General features: G+C 41.7%; 1 protein-coding gene across 1 annotated transcript in view; it reads right to left on the bottom strand.

Annotated features, from left to right (window-relative positions):
• Window positions 1–26,917, bottom strand: part of LOC133090664 (olfactory receptor 7C1-like) — a 34,864-nt gene extending 7,947 nt beyond the window's left edge. Inside the window, exons 1-2 of the mRNA XM_061189037.1 lie at window positions 26,563–26,917; window positions 26,083–26,277 (exon numbers count right to left, since the gene is read on the bottom strand). Of these exons, the coding sequence (XP_061045020.1) occupies window positions 26,083–26,277; window positions 26,563–26,917 (550 nt within the window). The remainder of the gene's footprint in view (window positions 1–26,082; window positions 26,278–26,562) is intronic.
• Window positions 26,918–27,357: the final 440 nt, after the last annotated feature.

Genomic DNA, 27,357 nt, shown 5'->3' with positions numbered 1-27,357 from the left:
TGTTTTTCTTTCAGTGCTTTGAACATATCATCCCGTTTTATCCTGGCCTGCAAGGTTTCTACTGAGAAATCTGCTGGTAGCCTAGGCAGTAGATAAGTTACCTTGTATGAGAGAAAATTCTCCTTTTCTGCTTTTTTTCTTTTTATTTATTTTTGGCTGCGTTGGGTCTTCATTGCTGCGTGCCGGCTTTCTCTAGTTGCGGCGAGCAGGGGCTACTCTTCGTTGCGGTGCACGGGCTTCTCATTGCGGTGGCTTCTCTTGTTGTGGAGCACGGGCTCTAGAGCACAGGCTCAGTAGTTGTGGCGCACGGGCTCAGTAGCTGTGGCTTGTGGGCTCTAGAGCGCAGGATCAGTAGCTGTGGCACACAGGCTTAGTTGCTCTGCGGCATGTGGGATCTTCCCAGACCAGGGCTCGAACCCTTGTCCCCTGCACTGGCAGGCGGATTCTTAACCACTGTGCCACCAGGGAAGCCCTGTTACATTGTTATTGATCTTGTGAAAGAATTCCAATCTAAAATAGAACCAGAGGATATAAAGTGGAGAATCTCACACACATGCCCTCAGGAAGACAAAACTTAAGGACTAAGAGACTGATTTCCAGTAAAATTCCTGATTTACAGAAAATGATAGCGTTGGAATTTTCTCAGATGATGTAGGATTGATCAGAGGTTGTCTCATATTGACTTTGGAAAGTTTTGTCATAGGCGTGAATGGGAGATGACCCAGGAGATGTCAAGGTTGATCTCACAAAGTGGGCTGAATTGAGCTTTGTTTGTGTGACTGGATTGATTTTGTCTGCTTAGGAAATCTTCCTAAGGCTGGTGGTGTCTGTTTTTTATTTTAACTGACTAACTGAACTGTCCTCTCTTTACATTCCCTGCCCATAAATACAACCTGCCCCAAACCCTGAATGGACTTGCCTGTAGCTTGCTACAGTTTGCTTGTCCTGAATTGCAATTCCTCTAACTATTCCTAAATAAACTCATGTTTTGGAACTTGCCTCAGTTTACCTCTTTATTTAGGTGAACAATCTCTAGCGCTTATCTTTGGTTCTATCTTAGTATTTCCATCTCTCTGCTTGCATTGACCATCTTGCATGTTGTTGTCGACTGAAAAAAAATGCACAACCTAAAAGTTGAGAATTATGTTTCATTCAGCAGACATGCTAAGGACTTAAGCCCAGGAGACAACCTTTCAGAAAGCTCTGAGGGACTGTTCTGAAGAGGTAAGGAGGAGCCAGGATATGTAGGAGTTTTTGCACAAAAAAATCCCATGTAGTTGGAACATCAAAAGATTACTCTTGTTTCTGTAAATCTAACACCTCTCTAAAAAAATAAAGTCTATTTATTTAAAAAAGATTACTGTTAAAGAAAAGCAGACATTTCAAGTTAATGAATTTAGTGCTTTTGTATATGGGAAGATACAAGAGTCTGGGATTATTGAAATTATTTCTTTGAATAATTAACTACCTATGGCCACCTTAACTATCTATGGCCAGTATCCTGTTTTTCTCCATCCTGAATCCCACCGTTGGAGATGGCTGCAGAGGCTGAAGCCTTGATGGCCTTAACATCCTTTGTTTACTGAAATGGCAGGTGACATTCTTTGTCCACACTATTTTATCTATCAAAGCCCTTACTGCATTTATCTTAGCTGTTTTAAATTCCTGCTCTGACAATTCCCATATCCCTGTCATGTCTGGTTCTGATACTTGCTCTGTCTCTTCCAATTGTGTTTTTTGCTTTTTAGTGTATCTTGTAATTTTTTCTTTTCTTTTCTTTTCTTTTTGGCTGTGCCCGCGCAGCCTGAGGGATCTTTGTTCCCGGACCAGAGATCAAACCCGCACCCCCTGCAGTGGAAGCACAGAGTCTTAACGACTGGACCACCAGGGAAATCCCTCTTGTAATTTTTTCTTAGCCAGACATAATGTACTGGGTAAAAGGGACTACGGTAAATAGGGCTTCAGTCATGTGGTGGTGAGGTGTGGGGGGATGGGGAAGTAATTTATAGAGCTGAGAGTAGGTCTCAGTGTTTTAGTGAGCCTGAGCCCCTAGACTGTGAACTCCCTTAGGTGGGAGACAATGGCTAGAGGTGACTGGAGCTGGGCATTTCCCTTTCCCCAGGTCAGCTGGACTGCTAATAACCCGGCAGGTTAGGCTCTGGTCAACTAGTTTCCCCTGATGGCAGACTTTGTGAAGAATAACAGAGTGCTCTGGCGTTTATCAAATGGTCCCTTTTCCCTTCTCGCTGCCAGAAGCACAAGGAGATTTTTCTGATATTTTCTGTCAAGCTTCTGGAAGTGAATCTCAAAAAATTGTGGAGGCTCCGCTATGACTGGGTCTCCTTGGAGTTTTTATTTATTTATTTATTTATTTTTGGCTGTGTTGGGTCTTTGTTTCTGTGCGAGGGCTTTCTCTAGTTGCGGCGAGCGGGGGCCACTCTTCATCGCGGTGCGCGGGCCTCTCACTATCGCGGCCTCTCTCGTTGTGGAGCACAGGCTCCAGACACGCAGGCTCAGTAGTTGTGGCTCACGGGCCCAGTTGCTCCGCGGCATGTGGGATCTTCCCAGACCAGGGCTCGAACCCGTGTCCCCTGCATTAGCAGGCAGATTCTCAACCACTGCGCCACCAGGGAAGCCCCTCTTTGGAGTTTTAAATTGTCACACTTGTCCACACTGAGCCTCCAGCAACTCATCAGTTACAGTTCAGGTTTTCCTATTTGGCACTGGTTGCTGCAGCAGTTTCTGCTGATGAGCCTCCGCTCTGATAAGCTGTGACTCCCTGTGTTCACCTGTTTGTCTCCCCAGTCTTGGGGGCAGTGCTTTGTCCTTCCAGATCCTAGAAGAGTTGTTGATGTTTCAGTCTGTTTATCTTTTTATTTGTTAGGACAGAGTGGTGACTTCCAAACTTACATGCAGAAACTGGAAAACCCAGCTTGTTTTCAAATGACAGCTTTATTAAGACATATTTCACATACTATACAATTCCCCACTTAAAGTGATGAATCGATGGTTTTAGTACGTTCATAGATGTGTGCAACCATCACTGCTTAGTGTAATGATTTCAAGGCTCGCTTACATTGTAGCATGAATCAGTACTTCATTCCTTTTTATGGCTGAATAATATTCCATTGTATGGATGGACTGCATTTAGTTCTTCCATTCATTAGTTGATGGACAGTTGGGCTGTTTTCATCTTTTGGCTATTATGAATGATAATTGTCCTTAGTTTCAGCTGTGGGCAGACCCAGGATACCCTCCTAGAGCCTCCCTGGTTGGGAGGGTGACCTAGAAAAATTTTTGTGTGACACAGGGCTGGGGATGAACCCAGAATGCCCTTCACCAGTTTCCCTCTTTAAAAAACTTTCTGGGAGATTCTCCACATATTCAGGCCCCATGCAAGACTATGGCCAGGCCTGGGATTCCCTTCTCAAGCTTTCTTGCATAGCCTGGGCCAGTCCTAGCCTCCAGTGGGAGACTTAGAAAAATTTGGGGGAAGCCTATCCAGCAATTGGGCCCCACCTCGACTGCCACTAAGCCCAGGGCACCTTCCCAGGTTATCACAGGCTGGCCTGTGCTGGTTGCTGCTACTGGAGGGGGACTTAGATATATTTTTTGGTGGCTCCTTTGACTATCAGTGTCCATGTAGGACTGCAGCTGTGCCCAGGCGACTTCTTCACGACCCTCTGAGTGTGGCTGCATGTTCATTTTCACAATTACAATTACGGTCATTTTCATTTGTTCTAATTTGATGTTGGTTTTGCATGATTGTGTGACTCTTCCTTTTCACAAACAATACATTGGTTCATCTTCATTTGTTCTAAGTCTCTAAGTCAAAATAATATTTTAGTTTTGTGAGCTCTTTATAACTCAGAGCATGTGTGATGCATAATTTCATGGGTCAACCTGGCTAGGCTACGGTACCTAGATATTTGGTCAAACACTAGTTTAGACGTTGCTGTGAAGATATTTTTTAGCTGTAATTAACATTTAGATCAGTAGACTTCAAGTAAAGTAGACTATCCTCCATAATGTGAGTGGGCCGCATCCAATCAGTTGAAGGACTTAAGAGAAAAAAGACTGACCTCCCCCAGGGAAGAAGGAATTCTGTCTCCAGACTGCCTTTGGACTCAAGCTACAACATCAACTCTTCCCTGAGTCTTCCGCCTGCCAGACTGCCCTGCAGATTTTGTACCTGTCAACCTCCACAATCATGTGAACCAATACCTCAACATCAGTCAATCTCTCTCTCTCTGTATGTATGTATGTATGTATGTATGTATGTATCTATCTATCTATCTATCTATCTATCTATCTATCTATCATCTATGTAGATAGGTATGGATCTATCTTTACATGCATACATCTTATTGGTTTTCTTTCTCTAGAGAAGTCTAATACAGCACATTTTCTCAAATAATGCATTGATTCTTCTTCATTTATTCTAAACTGAAATAACACAATATTTTTTTTTTGTACTATGTGACTCTGAGCTTGTTTCATTGTTGCTTAGCTGCACTGTGATTTGCTCTAACCTGAAAGGAGAACTTTGTTTGGAGAGCACTGTTTAACTTAGCACATTTCCACAAAAAATGCCTTGATCTTCATGTGCTTAACTTGAAATAAGGCGTTACTCCTCAGAATGTGACTGTGAGCTAGTTTCTACAAATTCTACTGGAATAAAGGGTGTAATTTTTTTCCTCCAACCATTGACAGCATTCAAACTCCCCTTTCCCCTTCTGCCTCACACATGTGCTTGCTGATCAGGTAAACTGGCATGGTTTAATGGATATATTACTTTGCCAAGCACCCTGTAATGGGCTGAATGGTGCTCTCCCCGTACTTCCACTAAGAGATATGTCCAAGTCCTAATCCCTGGAACCTGTGAATGTGACCTTATTTGGAAAAAGGGTCTTTGCAGATGTAATTAACACAAGGATCTTGAGATGAGATCATCTTGGATTTAGGGTAGGCCCTAAATCCAATGACAAGTATTAGAGATACACAGAGAAGAGAAGAGGATGAGGCCATGTAAAGATGGAGGCAGAGTGATGCGGCCACAAGCCAAGGAATGCCAGAAGCTGGAAGAAACAAGAAAGGATTTTCCCTCGGAGTCTGTGTAGGGAGCACAGCCCTGTTGACAGCTTGGTTTCAGACTTCTGGCCTCCAGAACTGTGAAAGAATAAAGTTCTGTTCTTTTAAGCCACACAGTTTGTGGTAATTTTTTTTTTCTTTTTATAAATTTATTTATTTATTTATTTATTTTTGGCTGCGTTGGGTCTTCGTTGCTGCACGCGGGCTTTCTCTAGTTGCGGCGAGCGGGGGCGACTCTTCGTTGTGGTGAGTGGGCTTCTCATTATGGTGGCTTCTCTTGTTGCGGGGCATGGGCTCTAGGCACACGGGCTTCAGTAGTTGTGGCATGCGGGCTCAGTAGTTGTGGCTCGCGGGCTCTAGAGTGCAGGCTCAGTAGTTGTGGCGCACGGGCTTAGTTGCTCCGTGGCATGTGGGATCTTCCCAGACCAGGGCTCAAACCTGTGTCCCCTGCATTGGCAGGCAGATTCTTAACCACTGCACCACGAAGGAAGTCCCTGTTGTTTTTTTTTTAAATATGCTTGGCTCCTTATTTATTTATTAAAAAAATATTTATTTATTTGGTTGTGTTGAGTCTTAGTTGTGGCAGGTGGGCTCCTTAGTTGCGGCTCGCCGGCTGCTTAGTTGCCACTCACCAGCTCTTAGTTGTGGCACGTGGGCTCCTTAGTTGCAGCAGGTGGGCTCCTTTAGTGGTGGCTCAAGGGCTCCCTAGTTGCGGCTTGCCGGCTCCTTGCTTGCGGCACATGGGCTCCTTAGTGTGGCAGGTGGGCTCCTTTAGTTGCGGTGCGAGGGCTCCTTAATTGTGGCACGCATGTGGGATCTAGTTCCCTGACCAGGGATCGAACCTGGGCCCCCTGCACTGGGAGCATGGAGTCTTTACCACTGTGCCACCAGGGAAGTCCCAGTTTGTGGTACTTTGTGATGGTAGCCATCCATCCAGTATATATATATACTGGCTCCTTCCCTACCTCTTTGGAGCAGTTTACTCAGAGCTATTGAGTGGCTGTCTCCTGGGTTATAGTCATCAGTCTCAGTCCTATAGAAATTACTCAGTAATTTAAGTCCTGAATTGTGACTTAAGTCACAAGTCTTGTGACTTAAGTCACAGGTCTCATATTGTGTGTTTCTCTTGAAGTCGATATGACCTGGACAGCATCATATGGTCTCTAATTACAGGGCTGCATGGCCCCCTTCAACTGGTTCAGCAGCCACCATTAAAGAGGTGCTAGATGGCAAGAAGTGCTGCTTGTTCATGGGGTGCACACCAACACCCAGGGCTTTGCGTTTCAAGGCAACAAACACTACTACTGAGGTCATCCCAGCTTTTTAGAATTTTTAAGGCTACTCACCTTCCCCACCACCACAGGAATGTTGTGGCACCCACTTGCTGGAGGTGCCCCTGAAAACATTTTCAAGTCTCTCTCCAATAGCCCTGAGAGGCCACACCAGGCTTGGCTGCAGTAAATTCCCCATGGGTTCCAGGTCATACATTGACCACCCCCACTCCTGGGGGTTGATGGCAGTTATGTCCCTCCTTGGGGCTTTCAAGACAATCAGTGCCCTATAATAGATGCCTCTGATGGATGCCTCTGATGGATGCTCTCTGCATGGTGCCTCCAATGGATGCAGTGACTCTGTGCTCTCCTGGGCAGGGCCTAGGATGCCCCAGAGTACGTGGACATTGGGGCTGCTCTTCCTGCTATGCCTGAGGGCCGCATGCACCCCCTCCCACCACCCTATCCCTGCTTCTGCTCTCTCTGATGTGGCTTCAGTGAGTTAGAGTCATCCCTGACCCTTTGTGTCTCTTGTGCTCAGCCCTCGCTGGGGCAGGAGGATCATCCTGTTGTCACCTGCACTGCCCTTCACAGCCCCGGGAGCTCCAGGCCATCCATCAGGCGCCCTCACCGAGGGTCTTTCTTGCTCTCAGGGTCCCACCAATCCCCGCTGTGTGGTGTGTGAGAGGAGGTCCCCACCTTGACAGGTGGCAGCAGGACCTTGAGAGCATGTCCCACTGTGAGAAGGGCTGAGGAGAGCACTGCGAGATCACTGTATCAGTCTAGACGGTGAATGGTCCTGTTGGGCTGAGCTAAGATGCTCGCCGGCTTAGAGTCCTGATGCTGCTTGGCGTGAATATTTGCACCCAAAATTTCCAAGGGAGGCCAGGAGAGGGACCGGGCATGTGTCATATTTTTTGTTGTCCATGACATTCCTGCAGCTGCTGCATAAGACAACTCCCCAGGCCTGCATGAAGCATGAGGGGTTTGGCCTAGCTTGATGGATACAGCACATTTCATGCTTTGATGCCAGGAATTGCCTGACTTCCCCTACACTCTCTTCCCCCACCTCATCCCCCAAACTGGGCCCACCCAGGACTGCTTGGGACTTGGGTCCCCTCCGTGGCTGCCCTAGCCTGTTCCCTGCAACCAGAGTGGAACTTTGAAAGATTTTGGGGAGTACCTCCTAAAATTGGGCACAATGCAGGCCTGAAACAGGGCTGGAAACAACCTCCCTGGCTGCCCTGTCCAAACCAGGCTGGTTCCTGCTACAGGAACGGGGTTTAGGGATATTCTGTGGGAGAACTTCCAATGATGGGCCCTATATGAGACTATAGCTGGGCCAGGAATGCCCTCTCTGGACCTCCCAAGCTGGCCTGAGCCAGGTCCCGTCACTGGAGGGAGAGTTTGAATGTTTCTGGGAGGTTCATCCAATGCCCAGTGCCCAAGCAATAGGTGGCCAAGCTCAGGACACTTTCCTGCCTCCTGACTGGGCAGGGCCAGGTCCCTCCTTCAGAATGGGATTTAGGAAGATTTTTTGGGATTGCCTCCTACCACCAGGACCTGTGTGGGGCTGCGGCTGGAGCCAGAGGCACCCTCCTGGATTTCCCTCACTGGTTTGAGCTGATCCCCACTGTGGAAGGAGACAAAGTATTTTGAGAGGTTTATCTGGTGACTGGGCCCCCATGAGACACTCCTTGGGCCTCAGTGTCTGGTTTGGGCTGGTCCAGGTCTCAGGAGAGAGACGTAGAAGACTTTTCAGGAGGTGTTCCCAATGACCAGGGCCCATGGGGAACCAAGGTTCGGCTCTGGGCACATTCCTGGGCTCCTGGCCTGTGCTGATGTGCCCATTCTAGAGGATATGGAAGTAATCAAAGACCACCCAAATGAGAACAACAGAGGCTGCTTATTCAGAGCTTGCTAGAGCCAGGGGGTCAGCTGCATTTGGCAGAGACTCAAAGGCAGGCAGTGGAGAGGGAGAATTTTATTGTGGAGAAGGGAAGACTCAGGTGTGCCCATCGGAGGCTGTTGGTTTGAGGAAGCCAGGGGTGGCTGATGAGAAGCAGGTGTCCTATGCGATTGGTTGGGGGGCATATTTGGCTTTTGGGGGGCAAATATTAGGGAAGCTGCAGTCATCAACCAAGTCTTGACTCTGGACCAATTGCTGCAGAGTTTGTAAGTCAGAGATCCCTTGTCATGTATGGTCTGGCCTTTATCCTTTTTTTTTTTTTTAAGATTTAATTTTATTTATTTTTGGCTGCGTTAGATCTTTGTTGCTGCGCGTGGGCTTTCTCTAGTCGTGGTGAGCGGTGGCTACTCTTCGTTGTGGTGCGTGGGCTTCTCATTGCGGTGGCTTCTCTTGTTGTGGAGTACGGGCTCTAGGCTCGCGGGCTTCAGAAGCTGCGGCATGCGGGCCCAGTAGTTGTGGCTTGCGGGCTCTAGAGCGCAGGCTCAGTAGTTGTGGTGCATGGGCTTAGTTGCTCTGCAGCATGTGGAATCTTCCCGGACCAGGGATCGAACCTGTGTCCCCTGCATTGGCAGGCGGATTCTTACCCACTGCATCACGAGGGAAGTCCCTGGGCTTTATCCTTTTGTACAGTCCACCTTTCAAGAGTGATTTGAAAATCTTTTGGGAGGCATATCTAACAATTAGGACCTGCCTGGGACTTTGGTCAGGCCCAAGGCCTTCTCCCCAGACCTCTGTGACTGGCTGGTCCTCACCATGAAAGGGGGATTGAAAGGCATTTCTGTGAGGTGAACATGATGAATGGTGCTCATGTGGGGTCCCATGTTGGCACAGGATGCCTCCCTGGATGGCTCTGGATAGTTGCCTCCTCTGGAGGGAGACAGAAAAATTTGGGGGGGGGTGCTTATTCAACAACTGGGCCCCATGTGGGATGCTGCCAGGCCCTGGGCACCTTCTCAGGGCATTCTCCCCATCCCAAGTCAGTGCCCTTCCTCTGGAGGGGGAATTGAAGATGTTTTTAAAAATATTCATTTAAAAATACACATAACATAAAATTTATAATCCTAATAATTTTAAAGTGTACAGTTCAGTGGTGTTAAGTGTATGAAACAGGGCAATAGTTCTGCCTATGAGAGCTCTGGAATCCATAATTAACTGAGACTTGACCTGTGACTTATACCCTGATCCATGACAACATATGTACAAAGACTGATTTTGCTGAGAAGGCTGAAAAAAATACTACTGTAATTTAACTGATTTATTTTGTAAGAATCTTTACTTATAGTGAACCACATTTTGGTGTAATACTGGTATAATTAATAAGGTAAATTTGATTTTACTATTAAACTGATGTCAGTGATCAAATTTATTGGGAGAATGAATTAAAACCCCCACAGGCTGTTCTTCTGAGGAAAGCTGATTGGCTAGAGAAAGAACAGATTTTGTTAATAATCAGTTAACTGTTTCATTACATCCGTCTATCGATACTTTTCATAAAGTTCATATTTAATAATGGAAGGAGGTAAAAGAGTTGTCATGTTTGTACTTGGTTATGAATAAGTCTGTGTTGCAATATTTGGTAAACTGAATGTTTCTTTCAAGCAGTATCTATCCTTCATTGCAAGATGCAAATAATTAGTAATATCTTTCTACTTCTTTTGTTTTATAAATGTTGAATGATTCAGAAGGAAGGACAATAACAAGTGGTTTGTAATTCAAAATGCTTGACTAACGGTCAGAGGCTTGGACCATGTAAGTACAGGTCTAATCTCAGGTACTCTGTTTCAACCCTGGTTTATCTTTGAAACACCAGTGTCTTGGTTCTGACTCTTGGCAAAAACGGAATGAAATGTGGCTAGCTAGTGATTGATATAGATCTGTGCTAGGGTCTGCAAAACATGAGGGTGCAGCCTTAGCAGTTTATCAGTATTGGTTTTAGAAAACGTACAGATTGATGGTTTGCAGTTGGTTTCAGTTATGTTCTTTGATTTCTACTGTTGAGATCGGTTATGCAACCTGCCTTTGGTGGTGTGCTCAGAAAGGCATTACAAACTCTTCCTCAGATGAGGCTGTGGCTCCACTGAGACCAAGATGTCTCACACAATTTTGGTGATTCATGATCTGAAGATGAAATATGTTCTGTGAGACTGAGAAAGGACCCTGTGGGTTACTACTGGATGTCTCAGGTCTCTCTGATGTTGGTCTGTGCCTTATTTTTCCTGCTATAACATATAATGTCTTTAAGTTTCACCCATGTTTTAGCATGTGTCAGAATTTCATTAATTTTTAAGGCTGAATAATATTCCATTGTATGGCTATACCACATTTGTTAATTCATTCATCAATCGCTTGGGTTGCTTCTCCTTTTTGGCTATTTTGAGCAATGCTGCTATGAACGTGGATGTACAAATATCTCTTTGAAACCTTGTATTTAATTCTTTTGGTCATATACACAAAGGGAAATTGCTGGCTCATATGGTAATTATATTTTTATTTTTCTGAGAAACTGCCAGACTGTTTTTCATAGTGGCTGCACTATTTTACCTTCCTACCAGCAGTGCGGGAACGTTCCAATATCTCCGTTTCCTCACGAACACTTGTTATTTTCTGTTTTTTTTTTTGATAGCAGCTATCCTAGTGGGTGTGCAGTGATATCTCATTGTGGTTTTGATTTGTATTTCCCTAATGATTAGTAATGTTGAGCTTCTTTTTATATGGTTGTTGGTCATTTGTAACATCATCTTTGGAGAAATGTCTATTCAAGTCTTTTGTCAATATTTAAATCAAGTTATTTGGTTTTTTTGTTGTTGAGCTATAGGAGTTCTTTATATATTCTGGATATTAAACTCATCAAATATATGATTTGCAAATATTTCTCTCTTTCTGTGGGTTGCATTTTCACTCCATTGATTATATTCTTTGATGCACAAGAGTTTAAAATTTTGATGTAGTCCAATTTACCTATTTTAATTTTTGTTGCTTATGTTTTGGTGTCGTATCCAAGAAATCATTGCTAAATATAATGTCATGAACATTTTCAACTATGTTTTCTTCTAAGAGCTTAATAATTTTAGGTCTCCTGTTTAGTTCTTTGATCCATTTTGAGTTAATTTTTGTATTTGGTGTTAGGTAAGGGTTCAACTTCATTCTTTTGCATGTGAAGATCTAGATTTTCTAGCACCATTTGTTGAAAAGACTGTCCTTTTCACTATTGAATGGCCTTGGCACCCTTGTTCAAAATCACTTGACCATATATGTGAGAGTTTATCTCTGAGCTCTCTATTCTATTCCATTGGTCTACATGTCTTTTTAAATTCCAGTACCACATTGTTTTGATTACTGTAGCTTTGTAATAAGTTTTAAAATCAGGAAATGTGAATTCTCCGAATGCTTGGCCCTGCTGTGGCTCCTCATGGGACTCAGTTGCTGGATGTGCTTCCTAAAATTTCTTCTAAGTTCCCCTTTGTGGAGATGGCTAGAGGCCCAAGAAGAGTACCCTAACACTGCCATGAGACCACATGGGGCATGGTTGCTTCATGTACATGTTGAAATTTTTTCTAGTTCTCCCTTCAGAAGAGGTACTATCCCAAGTCAGCCACTTTGACCTTCCCAGGCCAAGATTATGAGGGGAATTGGGATGAGGCCAGGTAAGTGGCAGAGCTCTTGCCCTGACGCAAGGACCTGGAATAGGACTATTCCTGCTCAAGATGGCTATTGGGAGTTGACTGGCTTTTGCCTTTATGTGGCTCCTCCAGAGCTCTGGGTGTCCCTGGAATGGAATTGAATCTGGCCTTTATGGCCTGAGTCAGAGTTTCAGGAGGCTGGCAATGATGGCAGGGTTGTTCTGCTATGCCTAATGTGGTTGTGGCAAACTTCTTGGTGTTGAACTCTTTTGTTCTTGCAGCTGTCCATGTAAGTCAGGTCACGATGTTCCTGTAACCCCCCAACAAGACAAATGCTAGTCTCTGTTCTGCAGCTTTTTATCTGTGTATGAATGGACTCTTAAGGGTTAGAGCCCTGAGAATAGACTATCCTGTATACTTAAGGCTATAGGCAACATTCAAAAAGTGCAGAGCCAGCATGACTAAGCACAGGCAACAAGGCACAAAGTTTAAAGTAAAGAGGAACAGATCTAATATGGAGTCAGAGTTGTTCTTCCCTGTTACAACACCTCCTACTTTCCTTACTGGAAAGTCAGCCTGATTTAAATTCTTCTGAATTGGATGGACCTTTAATAGATGTCCCAATAAATGTCTGGGCCACACAGGCAAATGAATTTGCATTGCTACTATTGATATATGAAGTGACTGTATATGTTATCTGGAAGAAAAATTAACTTTTCCATCAGTAGACTAATATGGTGTACATATTAAAAAACAAACAAACAAGCTTTTTCTGAATAATGAACACATTACCCATATTTATCAATCATGTATTAGAAAACTGCCTGGAGAGTACTTGTCTCTCACTGTCCTACTTCACTCTCTAGGTCTCCACTATAGACTCTTTTTCAAACTGTGTGTTGCTCTTATTAACCCTTAGTTTTTCAGCATGCTGAGCACAAACCAAACCCTCCCTTATGCCTGTTTACTAAACACTGGTCAGGTTAACTAATCAATCTGACTGTTGGTTATATCAAATCTAGATAGAGCAAAAGAACCAGAACTGGTCTTCATTCCTGCTGATTGAACACCTGGTGGACTAAAGTAGAAAATATGGATGAATGACAAGCTATGGTATTCAATACTGAAAAATAATCATTTCATTATTTTCTTCTGGTGAGTTATTTGGGGCCCAGACCACCTGTAGAAGTTCAAGGACCGGCCCTTGACCAGATAAAGACAATTAATGAAAAATATTCTCTTTGCGTTGAAAACAAACATGACCTTGGAACTTCCCTTGGTGACATACTAGGAAAATATTGTAACAAACTCTGTAGATTCCACAAGTGGCAACTTCAAACCTCTCTGGGAGATTGTAAACGACTCTAGCACTACCCTTTTTGGTACAGATGTCTGCCAAATCACCAAATGATTTGGATCCTGCACAAGCCACTCTTTATACACTCTGTACAGTGGGTATTTTTTAAAAATAATTAATTAATTGATTAATTATATTATTTTTGGCTGCGTTGGGTCTTCATTGCTGCACGCGGGCTTTCTATAGTTGTGGCGAGCGGGGGCTACTCTTCGTTGCGGTGCGCGGGCTTCTCATTGCGGTGGCTTCTCTTGTCGTGGAGCACGGGCTCCAGGTGCGTGGGCTTTAGTAGTTGTGGCTCATGGGCTCTAGAGCGCAGGCTCAGTAGTTGAGGCGCGCGGGCTTAGTTGCTCCGCGGCATGTGGGATCTTCCCGGACCAGGGCTCGAACTCGTGTGCCCTGCATTGGCAGGCGGATTCTTAACCACTGTGCCACCAGGGAAGCCCTGTACAGTGGGTATTTTAACTGTTCCCCTGAATAAGCTACCAAATACCACAAACTATTGTTGATGGATTGGTCCTTTTGTCAATATACAGTCTCCTAGTTTGTCTTATTTCAGAAATTCACCTGAGTTTCTACATTGTCTGAGATTAGGATAGCCACCTCAGCATTCTTTTGTTTACTATTTATATAGAATCTATTTCCATCCTCTCATTTTTATCCTACTTGTGTCTTGGATCTAAAGTGTGTTTCTTGTAGATGATATGTAGTTAAATTACTTTTTTTAAAAAAAAAATTATTGTCTCTCTCTGCCTTTTAATTGGAAATTAATTGTTTTTATTTTGGTAGTGTACCATTTAATTCTCTTCTCACTTATTTTAGTTATTTTCTTAATGGCTACCCTGAGGGTCAAAACTAACACCTTAAACTTAGAATAATCTAGTTTGAATTAATATCAACATAGTTTCTATAGTATAAGAAACTATGTAATACTACCAAATGTAAAATAGATAGCTAGTGGGAAGCAGCTGCATAGCACAGGGAGATCAGCTCGGTGCTTTGTGACCGCCTAGAGGGGTGGGAAAAGGAGGGTGGGAGGGAGACGCAAGAGGGAGGGGATATGGGGAAATATGTATATGTATAGCTGGTTCACTTTGTTATACAGCATAAACTAACACAACATTGTAAAGCAATTATACTCCAATAAAGATGTTAAAAAAACACCTATGTATTAAACATATATCCTTTATATTCTTACTGTCACAACTCTACCTTTATATACTTGTGTCTATTAACATAGATTTATGTTAAAGTTTTACTCATTTGACTTTTAAATAATACAGGAAAAAAAGAGAACCTATGAACCTAAATACAATCATACTGGCTTTTATATTTATCTACATAGTTTCCTTTACCAGCATTTATTCTTCATATGACACTGAGTAGGTCTCAAGTGACATTTTTTTCAGCTTGCAGGGTTCCCTTTAGCATTTCTTGCAGTCAGATCTGCTAATGATTATCTCCCTCAACTTTTGCTTATCTTTGGAACATCTTTATCATTCATATTTAAAGATAGTTTTACTAGATGTAGAGCCCAGTTTGATATTTTTTTTTCTCTTAGTACTTTACTTTAAATATGGCATTTAAATCAGGCTTTTCAGTGCATCCTGTCCTTTGTCATTGCTAATGAGAAATAAGCTGCTAATCTTATTGATGAACTATTATATGTGACAATTTGTTTTTCACTTGCTGCTTCAGATTCTGATTTTGTTTTTGTATTTTGACTGTTTGATGATAATATGTCCTGGCTTTGATTTCCTAGTTTATCCTAATTAGAGTCCATTGACCCTTTAGATATGGAGATTCATATCTTTTACCAAATTAGAACATTTTCAGCCGTTATTACTGCAAGTATTATTTTTCTCCTTTCTCCTCTCTTTTAGGCTGAAAATACATGAACATTATGGTTCTAGGGAACAGCAAGATGACCCTCAGGTGGGATGCACAAGTTCCAGAGTTTATTTGCCAGGAGAGGGCATTCCTACCACATACATGGTTGTTCAGGCATAGGAAGTAATGATGATGCAGGCTAGAATAGTAAGGATATTCAATGAGTGATCAGTGAGTGATTAACATAACATCTTCAATTCAGTTGGATCAGTGTCCACAAGGAGCTTGATAATGACCAGGACATCAAAAAGAAAATAATCCACACAGCAGTGGTCACATAGAGGCCAAACAATGGACAGTGAAGCCTGAAGGAGAGAGTTGGCAAGCCCTGTAAACAAGGACATGGCTGCAAGAAGGTGACAGATCTGTTGGTTCATGATTGTAGCAGAGTGGAGGGACCAGCAGATGACAACATAATGGTCAACAACCAATACAGTAAAAAGCACACACCCGTGGAGCCAAAAGCCAAAGCCACAGAATACTGAACAATGCAGCTTATGTAGCTTATATTCTTAACTTCTCCACAAGCTTACCATTATCTGAGGAACAATGCAGTTAGTAAAACACATGTCCAAAATTGAGCAGTTTGGGAAGAAGAAGTACATTGGGGTGTGGAGCCTGCTATCCAGGAGGGAAATTAAGATGATGGCTGCGTTGCTTGTGAGTGTCATCACGTAGAACCCAGAAACAAAGAAAGGATGAACTCAACCTGGGGATACTCTGAGAAGTCAACTAAGATAATGTCTTCCCCTGAGCTGACATTATTTTCACCATCTGCTTATTTCATAGCAACTGAAATAGAATCAAGTATTCTCTCTATATTGCCAAAACAGATGGACAAAAATTAGTCGATTTTTACATAATAGTCCCTACTAATTCATAGGTTTTTCTAACAATTCCAAACAATGAGAACTCAAATTTCCTGATGTATAAAATAATTTAAATGATTTAAATGTAAATCCAAAGTCACAAAGAATGCAAAAACTAGACGGAAGTAGCCTAAAAGTACATTAAGGTTTTTCACTTGATCCCATTAATTAAATATTTATCTAGGAAGCCTATAGTTTCTATTTCACTTAGATATCCACTCTTAATTGGTACACTCTTGATTAGTGTAGGAACAATGAGAGAAAAAATCAAGTGATAATAAAAATGAAATGAAAACTGGGATATGGTAGTTGATGTGATAAATTAATTCCCCCGGCATGGAATATGATGATACAATAGTGACTGTGATATTAAAATAAGCAGTGAGTGTTGGACCAAACTGACACAGCCACAATGATAAAATTTTTGTATATAGTTTCAATTGGTTTCATGACACCAATAAGGTAATTTATTCTTGTTTCCCTCACAAATACTAGTTTGCTTTATATTCTGTTGACATAAAACAAATAGATGACTAGTTGTTTCTTTAGCAAACATGGGGTTATTCAAGATCAAGAAAAAACTGCATTTCCAGATTTGCAACCATGGTGAGACATGTGCATGTCCCCAACAAAAAATGGAGAGGAGAACTGTTTTAAATAGGGGCAAATGAAGTTGAGATAGCTCTAGTAAACAGAGTCCATTGGAAAAATTAAGAGTTTGAAGTACAGTAGCTTTTCATTGGGTAAGTTGTGACAGTTTCTTATTGGCTGAGCTCTTGAAGGAAGGAAGAGGTAGTCTTTTTCGTTTTGGGCTCTGTTATTGTTATAAGGTGTGAAAACTTCCCTGTCTGACATCCAGACTATCTTAAGTGAGATTTCCTTTTATTATTTTTTGACAATTTCTCCATTTTGATCAAGATTGTTCTCTGAAAGCATCACTGATTGAGAGTCAGGTTTTCTGGTTCCAGTGACTTTTTATCCCTCAATGCAAAGAAGGACATTCCTGGATGTACTGTCCTACATCAAATGGAAATTGCACAGATTTGAAACCTATTGACGTTCACATCTGAATCACAGGGAGTTGTAAGAAGGAGAACCTGAAGTACTTATTATGGAAGTCCCTAAGTTAACAAGATTACAGAAATTGGTGATCATCTTTAGCATTGTGTCATCATCAAAGAGGAACTTCCAACAGACATTGTCTATATATCTTGGGAAAGCTATCTCATCAGATGTCAGCTGCTCAGTTCTGGGAAATCTTTACTTTCAGGTCAACAGATGGCTGTCAGTTTGAGTCAAACTTTCGTGCTTTCTTTAGGTGTGTTTGTGAATCCAAGAGTCTATTTCCTGAAATTTGGTGGCACAAAGGTTGGTTATCAGTACCTGATAGAGACCTTACAAGCGAGTTTGAAGATAGTCCTTCTGGAACAGCTGTCCGCAACTTTTTTGGCACCAGGGACCGTTTCGTGGAAGACAATTTTCCATGGACGGATCGGGGGCAGGGGGATGGTTCAGGCGGTAATGCGAGTGATGGGGAACGTCAGATGAATCTGCGCTTGCTCGCTCACCCGCCGCTCACCTCCTGCTGTTTGGCCTGGTTCCTAACAGGTTGCAGACCGGTACTGGTCTGTGGCCTGGGAATTGGGCACCCCTGTTCTGGAGGTTTTATTTCTAAAATCCCCAAATATCCAGGTTGCAAGTGTGAGGCTTAAGATCTTTGTCTCCCATGAGTGCACTGTGAAAAGATCGCTTTACCAAAACATGCTTACTTTTAGTAGAAGAAATTAGGACTTCACAATATTGGAGTACCTCTCCATTTATCAGTTGTGGGTCAAAAGAGGCAAGAGTCAAGTGCATTGGGTATCCTGTGGCTATCTCAAACAATGAGCATTTATGAGTTCCAAGAGGGTGGATGTGATGTTTAGAAGAATTTATAGCAATGCTTTTGGCCAGGTTATTTGGAGGGCCTCTACAATTTTTTCCGGTTGGGACTTCATGCCTTCAACTAAACCAGAGGAATGAGGGTGGTAAGTGCAGTGACAGTTTTGTAAAACTGACCAAACAGCACAGATGTGTTGAAGTACTTGACCACTAAAAAGGATTCTTTGACCTTTATGCAGTTAGAGAAGAGTTTCCCAGGTGGGGACAATCTTTTCCTAAAGGTTTTAAGCCACAAAAGAGGGAGTAACCTGTCTGCAAGGAAAGGCTTCAGTTCAGTGTTGAACAGGCCATGACTAAAGCATATTTATATCCACAAGACTGGGGAAGTTGTATGAAATTCATGTGCCAGACCTCAAATGGTTAATTAATCTGTTTAAAAAATCAGGAAACAGTATGAACAAGCTTCCCTGGGTTGAGCTTTGGACAAGTGGATCAACTGAGTTAGACATTTTTGCAGGATTTTAAATAATTCCCCACAAATATTGATTCATGAACATTGTTATCTTGTCAATAAACCTATGGTTTAATGCAGGCACAGGGGTGAGGAATGAGAATTTTAGAGTGTTAGGTTCAAACCTAGTTTTCTCTTTTATCAAACCAACAGTTGTTGAATTTCCATCTTGCTTTTCCTTTTCTGAGGATCATTGCTGGGCTTCTCTAGCGAGATTTTCTGAGTTATAATTTAGAGAAATATCCCTTTGGGCCATGAGAGTTTTGGCTGCTGTTGGGTCCTTAAAGGGCAGCATTCCTTGTGGAAATGTCAGCAAGGTGATTTCCCTAGCTTTCAGAGAGTCAAGTTTAGGATGACCTGAAATATTAATAATAGCTGAAGTGTCAGTTTGAAGTGCTGCATCCGATAATTCCTGAACATAGGGGCCATTTAAAATTTTATTTTCCCTGGAAGTAAGGAGCCATGTTGCTTCTAAAACTTTCCAAAATCATGAGCCACTCCAAAAGCTTATGTACTATCAATATAGACATTGGCAGTTTTGTCCTTGGCTGAAGTACAAAACCATATCAGAGTACATAATTCAGCCTCTTTGGGAAAAGTAGTCATAGGTAAAGGTGCTACCTCAACAATATCAATGGAATTTGCTGTAGAATAGGGAGAACAATATTTGCCATTATTGCCTTTTAAATAAGAATCTTTGGTGAGCCATGAGAAGTTGACTTCATTGGTGATGGAGGTGAGAAGACTAGCAGGGTTAAAGTGATTTAAACATCAACAAGAAAAATATGGTTGACACCTATTTTCTCAGCCAGGGTTTGAGTGTCCTGGCAGGGTCATTGCTCTTGCCCTTTGGCAGCTTGGCTGCTAGTCAGATCGAGGATGAAGCAGAACAGTTCTTTAGAAGTGACCACACAAACAACTGGGCAGTTTTGGTGTGTACATCCCAATTCTGGTTTAATTATCGACATGTTGCAAATATTCTATATGTTTATAGAACTAATAAGAGGCTAGGTATTCCTGACAGGACAAGAAAAAGAAGATGGAAACACTTGGGGTGGAAGATTGAAGATTTACATGGTGGTCAAGACAAGATGGTGGAGTAGAGGAACCTTGAGCTCACCTCCTCTCACGAGAACACCAAAATCACAACTAATGGTGGAACAACCATCAATAAAAAAGACCAGAACCTACCAAAAAAGATATTCTACATCCAAAGACAAAGAAGAAACCACAATGAGATGGTAGGAGGGGCACACTTGCAATATAATCAAATCCCAAACCCCACAGGTGTGCCACCAACAAACTGGAGAATAATTATATTGCAGAAGTTCTCCCATAAGAGTGAGGGTTCTGAGCTCCATGTCAGGCTCCCGGCCTGAGTGTCTGGCAATGGGAGGAGGAGCACCCAGAGCATTTAGCTTTTGAAGGCCAGTGGGTCTTGATGGCTGAAGCTCCACAGGACTCCACTCTTGGAGGGCACACACAAGGTCTTGCATGCACAAGGACCCAGGGCAAAAGCAGTGACTTCATAGGAGCCTGGACCAGACCTACTTGGTATTGGAGGGTCTCCTGGGGAGATGCGGGCCAGCTGTGGCTCTCTCTGGTGTCATAAAAGCTGGTGGTAGACATAGCAGGGAGCATTCATCTATGTGAATTCTGGCTGGAGGCAGACATCTTTGGTATTTGGCACCAAGACCTGGCCCCTCCAACAGTCTGTAGGCTCCAGTGCTGGGACGCCTTAGGCCAAACAAAAAAAGGGTGCAAACACAACCCCACCCATCAGCAGACAGGCTGCCTAAAGACTTCCTAAGCCCACAGCCACCTGTAGACATGCTGCTTGACATGGCCCTGTCCACCAGATGGCCAAGAACCAGCTCCAACTATCAGTGGACAGGCACCAGCAACTTCCACCAGGAAGCCTGCACAAGCCTCTAGACCAGCCTCACTCATCAGGGGACAGATACCAGAAGCAAGAAAACTACAGTCCTGCAGCCTGTGGAACTGAGTCCACAAACAGTTCAGAACCAACCTTGGGACCAGATGGTCCCTGGCCTTTGGGCAATGAGAAGGTAGTGTACTGCTGGATATATAGGACGTCCCCTACAGAGGACCACTTCTCCAAGGTTGAGAAACATAACTAACCTTCCACATACATAAACATACAAGTAGAAATTTAGACAAAATGAGAGAGCAGAGGAATATGTTCCAGACAAAGGAACAAGATAAAACTCTGAAGAAAAACAAAGTGACATGTAGATAAGCAATCTACCTGAGAAAGTGTCAGAGTAATGATCGTAAAGATGATCCAAGAACTTGGGAAAAGAATGGATGCACAGACTGACAAGTTACAAGAAGTTTTTAACAAAGAGTTAGAAAACATAAAGAACAATCAGAGATGAAGAATATAAGAACTGAAACGAAAAATACACTAGAAGGAATCGATAGCAGAATTAATGAGGCAGAAGGACAGATAAGTGAGCTGGAAGACAGAGTGGTGGAAATCACTGCCATGGAACAGAATAAAGAAAAAAGAATGCAAAGAAATGAGGACAGTTTAAGAGACTTCTGAGACAACATCAAACACCAACATTCACATTATAGTGGTCCCAGAAGGAGAAGAGAGACAGATAGGGTCTGAGAAAAGACTTGAAGAGATAATAGCTGAAAACTTCCCTAACATAGGAAAGGAAACAGTCACCCAAGTTCAGGAAGCACAGAGAGTCCCATACAGGATTAACCCAGGGAGGAACATGCTGAGACACATAGCAATCAAATTGACAAAAAGTAAAAATAAAGTGAAAATATTAAAAGCAACAGGGGAAAAGCAACAAGTGACATACAAGAGCATTCCCATAAAATTATCAGCTGATTTTTCAGCAGAAACTCTGCAGGACAGAAAGGAGTGGCATGATATATTTAAAGTGATGAAAGGGAAGAACCTACAACCAAGAATACTCTACCCAGCAAGGCTCTCATTCAGATTTGACAGAGAAATCAAAAGTTTTAGAGACAAGCAAAAGCTAAAGAATTCAGCAACACCAAATCAGTTTTACAACAAATGCTAAAGGAACTTCTCTAAGAGGAAAGGAAAAGGTCATAACTAGAAACAAGAAAATTATGAAATGGGAAATCTCTCCAGTAAAGGCAAACATAGAATAAAGGTAGGAAGTCATCCACACACAAATATGAAATCTAAACCAGTAATCATGAGAGGAGGAGAGTACAAATGCAGGATATTTGAAATGCATTTGAAATTGAGGTCAACAACTTAAAACATATATATGTATGTATATATACACATATATATACATACTACATACATATATACAGCACTATATATATGTGTATATATATAGACTACTATATCAAAACCTCAAAATCTATAATAGATATACAAACAAGAAAGAAAATAGAATCCAAACACAACACTAATGATAGTCATCAAATCACAGGAGAAGAGAATAAAAGAGGGAAGGAAGAAAAAAGACCTACAAAAACAAATCCAAAACATTTAACAAAATGGCAATAAGGACATACATATTGATAATTACCTTAAAGGTAAATGGATTAAATACTCCAACCAAAAGGCATAGATTGGCTGAATGGATACAAAAACAAGACCCATATATATGCTGTCTACAAGAGACCCACTTCAGATCTAGGGACACATATAGACTGAAAGTGAAGGGATGGAAAGCACCTCTTTCTAAAACTATTCCAAAAAATTGCAGAGGAAGGAACACTTTCAAACTCATTCAATGAGGCCACCATCACTCTAATACGAAACCAGACAAACCAAACACACAAAAATCACAGGCCAATATCACTGATGAAAATAGGTACAAAAATCTTCAAAAAAATACTAGCAAAACCAAAACCAACAATACTTTAAAAGGATCATACACCATGATCAAGTGGAATTTATCTCCGGGATGCAAAGGTTTTTTGATAGTCATATATCAAGCAATGTGATACACCACATTAACAAAGTGAAGAATAAAAAACATATAATCATCTCAATAGATGCAGAAAAAGCTTTTGTAAATTCAACATCCATTTATGATAAAAACTCTCCAGAAACAGGGCATAGAGGGAACATACCTCAACATTACAAAGGCCATGTATGACAAACCCACAACTAACATCATACTCAATGGTGAAAAGCTAAAATCATTTCCTCTAAGATCAGGAACAATACAAGGATGCCTATTCTCACCCCTTTTATTTGACAAAGTTTTGGGAGTCCTAGCCACAGCAATAAAAGGAGAAAAAGAAATAAAAGTAATCCACATTGGAAAAGAAGAAGTAAAACTGTCACTGTTTGCAGAAGACATGATACTATACATAGAAAATCCTAAAGATGCTACCAGAAAACTACTAGAGCTCATCAGTGAATTTGGTAAAGTTGCAGTATACAAAATTAATGCACAGAAATCTCTTGCACTCCTATACTCTAACAATGAAAGATCAAAAAGAGAGATTAAAGAAACAATCTCATTTACCATTGCAACAAAAAGAATAAAATACCTAGGAATAAACCTACCTAAGGAGGCAAAAGACCTGTATGCAGAAAACTATAAAACACTGATGAAAGAAAGCAAAGATGACATAAACAGATGGAGAAATATACCATGTTCTTGGATTGGAAGAATCAACATTGTGAAAATGACTATACCATCCAAAGCAATCTACAGATTCAATGCAATCGCTATCAAATTATCAATGGCATTTTTCACAGAATTAGAACAAAAAGGTTTACAATTTGTATGGAAACACAAAAGACCCTGAAAAGCCAAAACAATCTTGAGAAAGAAAAACAGAGCTGGAGGAATCAGGCTCCCTGATTTCAGACTATACTACAAAGTTACAGTAATCAAAACAGTATGGAAAAATAAAAATGGAAACACAACACTCCAAAATCTATGGGATGCAGCAAAAGTAATTCTAAGAGGGAAGTTTATAATGATACAGGTCTTCCTCAAGAAACCAAAAACAAACAAAAACAAAACAAACAAAAACAAAACAACAACAACAGAAAAACCTCAAATAAACAATCCAACCCACGGCCAAAAGGAATCAGAAATAAGAACAGAGCCCAAAGTCATCAGAAGGAAGGAAATAATGAAGATCAGAGAGGAAATAAATAAAATAAAGATAAAAAAGAAAAGATTAATGAAACCAGTAACTGGTTTTTTGAAAGGGTAAACAACACTGATAAACTTTTATCCAGGCTCACATAGAATAAAAGAGAGTGCACCCAATCAACAAAATAAGAAATGAAAGAGGAGAAATAATAACAAATAACACAGAGATAAAAAAGTCATAAGAGAATACTATGAACAGTTACATGCCAACAAATTAGAAAACCTAGAAGAAATAGACAAATTTCTAGAACCATACAAACTGTCAAGACTGAGTCAAGAAAAAATAAGAGAATTTGAACAGATCAATCACTAGAAGTGAAATTGAATTTTTAATAAAAAACAAAAGAAAACAAACAAACAAAAAACTCCTAGCAAACAAAAGTCCAGGACTGGACAGCTTCCCAAGGGAATTCTACCAAACACATAAAGGAGAACTAATACCTATCCTTCACAAACAACTCCAAAAAATTGAAGAGCATGGAACACGCCCATGTTCATTCTATGAGGCTGCCATAACCCTGATACCAAAACCAAAGACAATACAGAAAAAGAAAAAAAGAATATTACAGGCCATTATCTGTGCCTTCAAGAAAACTAAACCAATCATGGATATTGTAGACTTAGAATAATGGAAGGTCTTTAATGTTGAGAACTTTCCAACAATAGACTAGATTCTACCATAACTCTTCCTTTTCAGGTAGGGAGAGAAGGATCATTTTCACTAATTGAATAGATTGCATAAAAAGTTGACCATTGTTTCAGTCCTTCCCATCATACACAGGTCCACTTGGGGCTGATAACATTGCCTTTGCCTTAACATGTGCAGGATGGCAAGTTCATAATCTTGCAACAAGGCTTTCACATAATGGCATTACTAATAATCAATGTAAAGTTTAACCACACAATACCTAAGAGCTTAGTAAAGCTAGTAAGCTTTACTAATTCCATGTTTTTAGTCAGTATTTGCATAGACTTGTTTAGACCTACTCACTCAAGAAGAACTGAATGTACTTTCTTTCTATGTAAGATTTTTTTTCCCTAGGCAGAGGAGATATGAAGATTAAGAAAAGACAAAGTTCGGGCTTCCCTGGTGGCGCAGTGGTTGAGAGTCTGCCTGCCAATGCAGGGGACGCGGGTTTGAGCCCTGGTCTGGGAAGATCCCACATGCCGAGGAGCAACTGGGCCCGTGAGCCACAATTACTGAGCCTGCGCGTCTGGAGCCTGTGCTCCGCAACAAGAGAGGCCGCGATAGTGAGAGGCCCGCGCGCTGCGATGAAGAGTGGCCCCCGCTTGCCACAACTAAAGAAAGCCCTCGCACAGAAACGAAGACCCAACACAGCCATAAATAAATAAAAATAATTAAAAAAAAAAAAAAAGAAGACAAGACAATGTTCTTGGTCATTATGATATTACTACTTAGATTATTAGGAAAAGGATCACATTTTGTTTGATTTAGCATCTCATAAAAACCCTTCTAACCACATACATTAATAACAATAATGATGGTTTGTGGGGATTTTGATGGTGTCCTGAGATGCTTAAAAGCCTAGCTACCAAACTGAAGTGAAAGCAATAGTTTAATTCAGAGGCCAGCAAATTTTACAGTGAAGGGCCAGGTAGTAAACATTAGGCTTTTCAGACAACTACTCAAATATGCTGTTGTAGCATGAAAGTAGCTATATAAAATATGTACACAAATGGGTGTGGCTTTATTCCAATAAAACTTTATTTAGAAAAACCAGAAAAAGGGCAGGATTTGGTGTGTTGGCCATACTTTACATTTGAAGCTAGACATAATAAAACTGTGCTTTATGAGATGAGTTATGTCCTCCAGAAATTCATACTCTGATGTCCTAACATCTAGAACCTCAGAATTTGCCCATATTTGGAAATAGGATTGTCATGGATATAATTAGTCAAATTAAGGCAAGGTCTACAGAGGAGTAGATTAGTTCTGTAATTAATATGACTGGCATTCTCAAAAAAAGGGGAAATTTGGACATAGCCGCTCATACATATACAAACACAAACACACACACACACACACACACACTCGCTCACACACACACAGGGAGAACACCATATGAAGATAAATGCAGAGATTGAAGTGGCGATTTACTTGCTAAGGAATTCCAAAGATGACCAGCAAACCAAAAGAAGCTAGATATGGAACAGATTTTTCATCAGAGCCCTTAGGAAGAATGGACCCTGCTGACTCCTTGATTTCAGAATTCTAGTCTCTAGAACTGTAAGACAATAAAGGTGGTTATTTAAGCCACCTGGTTTGTGGTACTTTGTCATGGCAACCCTAGAAATATAATACACTGTCTTTAAATGTGGTCAAAATCAAGATACAGTAAGATATAATGATTCCAGGACTAGAAGAGAATAAACTGATGTTTGAATATATCCAAGATCCATGAAAAATGCCTGCAAGGTTTGATCCTTGCTACTTATGGGAGTCCTGCAACAGTCCTGTCACTGAGGGATGCTGCCCTGCTGAGGAGTCTCCCCAGAGCCCCCTTCATGTCCCTGTTCCTCAGACTGTAGATGAAAGGGTTTAACATGGGGGTGACCATGGTGTACATCACTGAGGCCACCAGACTTGCCCTAGAGGATGAAGTGCCTGCAGAACTAAGGTAGACCCCAAGGCCTGTGCCATAGAACAAGAAAACCACTAAGAGGTGAGCCCCACAGGTGGAAAAAGCTTTGAACTTGCCCCCAGCTGAGGAAATCCTCAGTATGGAGGAAACAATTTGATAGTAGGAGAAAAGTATTCCACTGAAAGGAATCACGGCCAGAAGGCCAGTTGCAAAATACACCACTATGTTATTGATGAGAGTGTCAGAACAGGTGAGTTTCAGGACTTCAGAAAGATCACAAAAAAAGTGTGGGATTTCCAGATTTGTGCAGAAGGAGAGCCTCAAAATGGTCAAGGTTTCAATTAAGGAACCCATGACACTGAGGCACCAGGAGCCCAGAGCCAGCAGTCCACACACCTGGGAATTCATGATGACTGTGTAGTGCAGGGGGTGACAGATGGCCACAAAGCGATCATAGGCCATCACGGTCAGGAATAAATTGTCCAGGCACCCAAACACAATGAAAAAAAATATCTGGCTGAGGCAGGCTTTATATGTTATGACTTTGCTCTGTGTCTGGAGGTTCAGCAGCATCTTTGGGATGGTGGTGGAGGTGAAACAGATGTCAGCAAAGGACAGGTTGGAGAGAAAGAAGTACATGGGGGTGTGGAGGTGAGAGTCTGAGACGATGGCCAGGATGATGAGCAGATTCCCAGTGAATGTCACCAGGTACATGGACAGGAACAGCCCAAAGAGAATGAACTGAATCTCCGACTTTGCTGAAAATCCCAAGAGGAGAAATTCCAAAGCATGTGTTTGATTTCCTGATTCCATGTAGATGAAATAACTGCCAGGATATAGCAAAAAAAGCAACATTCAATTATCTCATAATAAAAGCAGCACAGAAATGTGGTTACCTTTAAATTCAGGTGAAAGAAATAATAAAGTACTGCCTTTTTCTAACTGCCTTTAGTTGGGGAGTTTGAAATGCTTCCATCCTTTTCTTCGCTGTCACTACTATCTGGAAATGTAGTCTTAATTTCAAAGTTGTCATATGCTTTATAACCTGTCTACTGAAAGTGTGGCATGTAGACCAGCAGGTCACATTACTCAAGAGCTTCTTTGAATGCAGAATCCAAGGCCCCACTCAGACCTGCTGAATCAGAATCTACATT

This window comes from Eubalaena glacialis, chromosome 4, assembly GCF_028564815.1.
Source record: "Eubalaena glacialis isolate mEubGla1 chromosome 4, mEubGla1.1.hap2.+ XY, whole genome shotgun sequence".
NCBI classification, from domain to species: domain Eukaryota; kingdom Metazoa; phylum Chordata; class Mammalia; order Artiodactyla; family Balaenidae; genus Eubalaena; species Eubalaena glacialis.
The sequence above is the reverse complement of the archived record's forward strand: the minus strand, read 5'-3'. Positions and strand labels throughout refer to the sequence as shown.